Source organism: Megalops cyprinoides, chromosome 10, assembly GCF_013368585.1.
Source record: "Megalops cyprinoides isolate fMegCyp1 chromosome 10, fMegCyp1.pri, whole genome shotgun sequence".
Lineage (NCBI taxonomy): Eukaryota > Metazoa > Chordata > Actinopteri > Elopiformes > Megalopidae > Megalops > Megalops cyprinoides.
In genome coordinates, this window is record NC_050592.1 from 5,586,500 (window position 1) to 5,594,423 (window position 7,924).

Below are 7,924 nucleotides of genomic sequence, written 5' to 3' on the forward strand. Positions count from 1 at the left end.
AGATTGCCTCCAAAGAGGGTGCTAAACTCACAGTCACAGGTGGGGACGGTGCTGTTGGGTTGTATAATGTCTCCCATCGGTTGACGTTGGGGTCTGAGATGGGGAAATGGAAAAAGCAGGGATAACCAGCAAGGCAAACCAGCTCATATGGTTTGGTGAAGGGGAAAGAAAGAGGGTGTGTAGGCAGCTGGGGTCAGAAAGACAGGTACTGTAGCACAGGTGAGAAAGCACGTAAGAAGGTAAGGTAAGGACAGGTAGTACAGGTAAAAAGACAGGTGAGGATGTAAGGTAAGGACAGGTGGTGCAGGTGAGAAGACCAGTGAGGAGGTCAGGTAAGGACAGGTGAAAAAGTCACAGGTAAAAAGACAGGTGAGAAGGCAAGGTAAAGACAGGTGGCACAGGTGCTCAGTGTGTGTGTCCATTATTCTGCAGCCTCCACTGGTGAAGACGCAGACAGTCACCATCTCCAACGCCTCCAACTCCCTCGGCAGTGACATCGCCACAAAAGAGGTCCCCATCGTCCACACCGAGACCAAGACCATCACATACGAATCTGCTCAGGTACGATTAATCCGAGCCAAAAACCATCACATACGAGTCTGCCCACATTCGTTTCATCCAAACCACAAACGGTCACATACACGTCTGCTCGGGTACGATTGATCCGAGCCGAAATCCATCATAAACAAATCCGCTCACGTAAGATTCATCCAAACCACAAAACCGCTGCATGCGAGTCTGCTCAGGTGGGATTCGTCCAAGCAAAAAGCCGTCACATACAAATCTGCTCAGGTAGGATCCACAGCTGCAATCTGTAATGAGCCTGTTGAATGACGGTCCCTGATACTAACCCCCGTCTACATTCTCCCACAGCCATCAGAGAGCATGTCAGACAAGGACCCTGGAGTGCTTCTGAGTGCTCAGACTATCACCTCTGAGACGGTCAGCAAGACCACCACCACCCAGATCACAAAGGTGAGCGAACACTCGAACGTGGGCCTCTGCGCGGCTTTCTGACTCGCATTGAAGGGCCAGAGAATGGCAACCCGGAGCCATGGATCATTGTGCTGTTTTCAGTGAGGCAATCTCTGCCGAGTCGTCTCAGCAGTGCGGTCAGAATTTATCCTCGTATCTGTGTGAGAGACCGTGCCAGCGTCTGCATCAGAGTGTCACAGAGAGCCGTGTAGATATAAGAGCTAAGAGCCCACTGGAGATATCTGAAGTCTGGGGCTGCCACTGAGTCATTGTTGGCATCAGACTCTCACTGGTCCTGGTGAGGCTCTGGCTGACTGCGGCAGTCCTCTGAACTCTAATCTTCTCCCTTGCCCCCCCCCCCCCCCCCCCCCCCCCCGAACAGATGGTGAAAGGTGGGATCTCCGAGACACGCATTGAGAAGAGGATCGTCATCACCGGTGATGCCGAGATCGACCACGACCAGGTACGGCACAGCAATCTCGTCCAGTCACGGTGCATAAACCCTGATTGTGCAATCTTTCACCTCGCTGTGTGGGAAAGCCGAGAAGCACTCACCGCCCAGCTACACCTCCTCTCACTGTTTCTGTAGTGTGGAGGTAAAGGTGGTCAGGGCAGCACTGAGAGAACAGTACGTGTTAGCTGGGAGTATGATACATTACATTATATTACATTATTGTTATTTAGCAGATGCTCTTATCCAGAGTACCTTACATAGGTTACCTTTGAATTATTCATGTGTACATCAGGATATTAACTGAGGCAATTCTGGGTTAAGTACCTTGCCCAAAGGTACAGCAGCAGTGCCGCAGCAGGGAATCAAACCAGCAACCTTTCGGTTACGGTCCCTGCTCCTTACCACTATGCTACATTGCCGCCCCAGTACCTGGTGTTGGTGCAGAACTGTTCTTGTAAGCAGCCCTCACTGCTAAGGAAGTTCTTAAATTCCCGTAGAAGCAGCGGCAGCAGCAACGCCCCTGCACCCCCCCCCACACACACACACACACACACACACACACACACACACACACACACACACACACACACACACACACACACACACATACAGCCCCCTCTCCATGCGGCTCCCTCCCTGCAGTCACAGGCCGCATTACCCTCGCCTCACACCAAAAACAGTCCTCGCTCTGCTGACGGTCGCTCGCTGCCTGGCCTCTTGGCAGCGCTTACCGGGAGAAACAAACTGGGTTTTTAAAAACTCATAAAAGGCACTTCAGAAGTTGCCCCTCCACCGCCCCCGCCCCCCCGCCTCCTCTCCACCCCTCCCCTCATCTCCACAGCCCAGCACCTGCTCTCTCACAGCTGCAGTTTAACAGGCTTGACACTTCCCTGGAAGTGCGTGCCCGCGGATGTGGCTTCAGGGCCTAGCTTACAGGGAGTCTGGCTGCACTAATGGGCTTTATAACAACCCAATGGGTGGAGCGGACAGCGGGCATCAGTCACTCTTAGCCTGGTAGTAACTGCTTGGCCTCGGCATTACCGGCCGGTATATAACGGTGGCAGGCGTGCCGTGGCGATTCGGTCTCTGCGAAAATGGGATGTCAGTAACTCGTTTAATTAATGATGCTGCTGCCGCAGCTCTGTCTCCTGTGATGCGGAGTGCTTATGAGGTGCTCGAGTGATGCGTCTTGGCGGGAGAGGCGGGCTTCCCGTAGCGCTCTTCAGCTCTACTGACACAACATGTTTCGCATGATCGTAGTTTGTGCTGGAATGGACACCACCTGCGTCTGACCTCATTCCAGAGCACACTTACAGATGGCGTTATAGTGAGGTCATTTAGATTGGTGTAGGTGTGAGGAGCGAGTTTGTGTGTGTGTGTGCGTGTGTGTGTGTGTGTGTGTGTGTGTGTGTGTGTGTGTGTGTGAGTGAGTGAGTGTATGTGCGTGGGGTGGTGACTTTGTGTGTGTGTGTGCGTGCGTGCATGCGTATGAGAGGGTGTGTTCATACGTGTGTGACAAGCTGTTTGACTGTGCTTGAATGGCAAAGCGACTGCTGATTTTCCTTTTACGTAAAACGTTGAGTTTGTGTGTGATTACACTGACTGAATGTTTTTCTTTTTGAATGTCTTGTGAGAATGTTTACTTGTGTTGTGACTTTTTGTTTCTGTTGTGACTGTTTTGACTGTATGGTTACTGTGTTGTGGTTGCTCTGACTGTATGGGGACTGTGTGGTGATTGTATGGAGACCGTGTTATGACTGTGTTGGCCTCTGCCCTCTCCCTCCCCCCCCCCGCCCCAGGCCCTGGCCCAGGCCATAAAGGAGGCAAAGGAGCAGCACCCTGACATGTCGGTCACCAAGGTGGTGGTTCACCAGGAGACCGAGATCACCCCGGAGTGAGGCACACCCCACCACACCCTGTCAGGGTGAGTGACCCGCATTGGGCTTCACCCCCCCCCCCCCAACACACACACACACACACACACACACCACCTCCCCCCCAACACAGACCAGCCACAAACCCCCAAACATCCAATCATTCTCTGTGTCAGGTCCTAGTCATGTCACGTTTGCCTGCAATCCTCTGCTGAAAGGAAGCAGTCACCACATCCCACCAGCAGAATTGGGTTAGAAGAGTTTACCTTAGCCCTGCCCAGAATGGCCTCAGTGGATATTTCAAAGCCAGCCTGGGTCCCAGCTGACACGCAACGTTCTCGCAGTGTTTGACATTGTTTGACCTCACAGCCCAGTCATGGGAGCCCTGTCGGTCTGATAATCCTCCCGCAGATTTGATACTTTGTCCCTTCACTATACACTGCAGAATTATGGGGCTTTTTTGGCCAAGCCAAATGCCTCCCTGCTGAGCTTCCTCTAGCCCGCTCGGCCTACCAGCGTGGCCTCTGTATTTAATCGTGTCTGCCAGCTTTTCAGCAAAACGGACTCTTCAGGAAGCCAGGCGGCTGAAGCCCTTTATCAGAGAGGGCTGTGGGCCAACGGAAGCAGACAGTGCAGGGGAGCTGGCCCAGACCGGACCGGTCCGGCCCAGGCTGTAAGCTCCAGAGCCTGGCCTTGTGGCAGTAGCAATCTGGCTGCAGCTCTCCCCTGCAGGAAGCAGTGCCTCCCGTCCAACAGATTCGAGTGCCATTATTTGGTTTCTGTCAGATACACTGACTGCGTGCAGAGAGGGGGTCTGAGGCATGCAGTCTGGCAGTCTGCCCGTACCTCTCTAACCCTCCGGGAGGGCCGTGGTCTGTCTCCAGAGCTGGAAAGCCTCACAGAGCCCCCGAAGAGCCCCCCCGATCCTGCAGGCCCACCCAGTGCCATCAAACAAGACACGACCAGATCCAGGCAGTGGTGTAGAACTGCTTTTCCTTAAAAAAAATCTTTGCACTTGAAAAGCTGCTTGGTCTTTTCAAAGCTGAGATGGCTTTTTGTCTAAACAGGGTGGTGGGGTGGAATCCTGCTGTCCCAAACAGAGAGATGTAATGATACATGCATGCAGTGCTAATTGCACTGCCTCCGTTTGTGGAAGTCATAAGGGTGAGGTTGTTACTGGTTAGCGGTTTGCAGTGTTTCCGGTGTGTATGCAGTGTCACTGGGCAGCAGATACGAACCCCCCCCCCCCCCCCCCCAGTTCTCCTCGTTTTCGACCTTCGTGGGAGGTCTGCTGGGTTTCGTGTTTTCGTTGTTGCCGCAACTCCAGAATGGTTTACACGAGGGAAGCCAGAGAAATTCCCCGGTTAGTCCAAGCACACGGTTCCTGTTTGACGTTTGTTTGGAGCTGCAATGCTTCGTGTGGGATTCTGTGCCAGTTATTGATTCACTGATTTCTCATTCTCTGTTTTTGTGTTTTGAGGGCAGTCACAAAAAAAAAAAAATCCAAGTTTTTGGCTTTTTGAGTTAAACTGACGCAATATTTTGCTCTTGCAGGAGAACGACGGGGGAGCATCAGGAATGTAAACAAACAGCACCCCCCCAGCACCCCCAGACCTCTCCCTGACAAAACCCTTCCCCCCACGCCTAGCTTTTTACACCCCCTACCCCCACCCTTACTCAACTCTCCACCAGCATCTTCATACGGAGCTCTGCTCCACCGATCTCAAAGGCAGCGCTGCCCGGGACACACCAAGCACAGCCGATCTGAAAACAGCCAGCCAACTGAAGCACCACCACAACCTACGACCCTTAACCCCGAACCTAACCCCTTCCCAGCAGCCCCCCCTGAGCCGGTGGAGCACTGACACACGCTGCGGAACACTGGCGGAGATCCAGGCGTGGGGAGCACCACTGCTGTTCGCAGTCACGTGTCACTTCCTGATATCCCACAATCCCTCTCTGCTCTACCCACCGCCCTCTAGCCCGCCCACCACACCCCGCCAGCCCCATTGAAACTGCTCCAGATTCAACCAACACCTTTTTTTCTAAGGACAAAAAAATGACAAGATTTTATTTTCTGGGATTTGAAAGTTTTTAAATGGGTTTTGTAGCTGTGATTGGTTTTAGATAATTGGACTTTTTGTGTAGTTTTATTTTGTATTTCATTTTCCGTTTTGGATAGAAGAAAGTAGATGAGCATCGAGTTCTCCGTGTGTTTGTTCCCCCTCAAAGGCAGGAGATGTGCAGCGAAAGCAGAACCGTTCCTCAGCGTTGCCGTGCACATGCATTTACAATGATAGAGTTGCCACAATGTTACGGCAACGCTGCGGGAATGTTAGGTGTTGGCTTGAAGAGTTTGGAAACGCTCTGAAAGTCCTCACTGTTCTGGGGCTGCACTTTTAACACAGCCAGAAAAGAGGATTTCCTCTCTGCAAGACATTTGTTAAGCCCTTGCAACCAATGTCCAATTCACAAACTGTCATATTATTTATCCTTTTAATGTGCAAACTACTTTTTCCTCCATGTTTTTTTATTATAAAACATGCATTCCTGTTCATTGAGGGGTCAGCTCCAGGTTTTTTCTTTGATTTTATTTTTTGGAAATATTCCTTAATTATTCTATGAATGGTATTTATTTTGGTTGAAATATTTTGAATTGTTTTTTTTGACGTGCTACACAATCGGGAGAGGGAGGGTGGGCACGTGGGCTTTAAGAATCTAGATTTTATTTTGTCTTTTAGCTCTGTCTTATTTTTGTGTGTGTGTGTGTGTGCACAGCATTTTAGCTATTCAGGCTTTTGAATAATGAAACGTAGCCTGATGTTTTAATTAGATGAAGAACCTGACCTCTCCTCGTTAAGGGTGCAGTGCAGCGGTAGCTACAGGCCTTGCAGTCTCTCCATCACGTTGTGTATTTCTACTTTTCTACCAAAGGGGCAGTGTGTTTTCAGGCACAGAAGGCCAAGTAGAGCTCCAAAAAGGCTGATTTAGAGAATTCATACGATGCCGTTTGGATTTTTAACGATTCAGACAACAAAGAGGGCATTTATTTAAATCTGATAGAAGTTCTGCCTTTGTTTAAAAAAATAAATAAACAGTCCATAAACATTATATCGACGTGTAGATTGATTAGTACAATATCATCTTTTGTATTTTCTGAAAGTTTTTTTAATAATGATGACAGTAAGGTGTCTCATTCACACACAGGACAATATTTAATGTTAAATATATATTACCAGTGTGTGACATTTTTATACATTCTTAGCTACACTTTTTATAACCTCATAAGAGTGCAGTCTCATTGAGAAAATTATAGCCAGCCTAGCGTTCTACTTCCTTTGGTGTGGACATACACATTGTCCCAGCAAATTGATCATTCTCAAGCAAGGAGTATAGTTATATCTATTTTTAAATGTTTTGCTCTATTTTGAAACATTTTTGCTTTTATAGGATTCTGCACAGGAACAATGTGTTTGTTAGATATGTGTTGTCTTTTTAATTGTAGCATTTCCCTTTGCTAGACGAGTCTGGAAAAGGGGGTCAGGGGTTAGATAAGTCTGCATTTAAACTTTCCCCGTTTTCAGTTGAGGCTTTTTGCAGTTGCTGGAAATCCCTGTACAAAGCAGGTGAGGATGCACCCTGCACTCAATAAATGGCTGATCTAGACTCATGTTTTTTCTCCCCCCCCCCCTGCACTGTGTGAGTACTGGATGTGCTGTCTGGTGTCTTGTCATTGACTCTTTCTTGCCAAGTGTGTGGAATCAGCCCAGGCCAGGTGTAAACCGTTGCTTGGTCTGTGTCCTGAGTTAACTCCTCTCAGCAAACCTGTGCGGGGTCACAGCGGAGGAGCAAAATCATTATCTGGTAAAGGCATCAGCGCAAAGTGCGTGGAATTTGGGAAGCGGCTTCGGAAAATGTGAGTCGTGACTGGCTGTGCAGCAGTAGTGTTGAGGGCAGTGTCTGTCTGATTCACTCTTCCTTCTGTCTGCCACGAGAACCTGCCAGAGTTATCTGACCGCAGCGTAAAGAAACAGCCTGCACTTTCTGACCGCAGCGTAAAGAAACAGCCTGCACTTTCTGACCGCAGCGTAAAGAAACAGCCTGCACTTTCTGACCGCAGCATAAAGAAACAGCCTGCACTTTCTGACCGCAGCATAAAGAAACAGCCTGCACTTTCTGACCGCAGCGTAAAGAAACAGCCAGCATTTTCTGACCGCAGCGTAAAGAAACAGCCTGCACTTTCTGACCGCAGCGTAAAGAAACAGCCTGCATTTTCTGACCGCAGCGTAAAGAAACAGCCTGCACTTTCTGACCGCAGCGTAAAGAAATAGCCAGCATTTTCAGACCGTAGTGTAAAGGAGAGACACCAGAGCTTTCTGACCGCAGTGTAAAAGAGAAACAACCAGCACTTTCTGACCGCAGTGTAAAGAAACAGCCAGCAATTCTGACCGCACCATAAAGGAGAGAAACCACTGCTTTCTGACCGCAGTGTAAAGGAGAATCAGCCAGCAATTCTGACCAGTGTAAAAGAGAAAGAGCCAGCAATTCTGACTGCATTGTAAAGGAGAAACAGCCAGAGCTTTCTGACTGCAGTTTAAAAGAGAATCAGCCAGCAATTCTT

At 49.5% G+C, this 7,924-nt stretch overlaps 1 protein-coding gene across 4 annotated transcripts in view; it reads left to right on the top strand.

Moving 5' to 3' along the window:
* The window catches only part of epb41b (erythrocyte membrane protein band 4.1b), a 62,914-nt gene extending 57,026 nt beyond the window's left edge, over positions 1 to 5,888 (top strand). For 3 of the 4 annotated variants that reach the window (XM_036539076.1, XM_036539073.1, XM_036539075.1), the window contains 5 exons: positions 433 to 561; positions 874 to 975; positions 1,358 to 1,438; positions 3,229 to 3,353; positions 4,858 to 5,888. In XM_036539076.1, the coding sequence (XP_036394969.1) occupies positions 433 to 561; positions 874 to 975; positions 1,358 to 1,438; positions 3,229 to 3,327 (411 nt within the window). In that variant the 3' untranslated portion in view covers positions 3,328 to 3,353; positions 4,858 to 5,888. The remainder of the gene's footprint in view (positions 1 to 432; positions 562 to 873; positions 976 to 1,357; positions 1,439 to 3,228; positions 3,354 to 4,857) is intronic. The other variant, XM_036539074.1, reaches the window with a different exon arrangement.
* Positions 5,889 to 7,924: the final 2,036 nt, after the last annotated feature.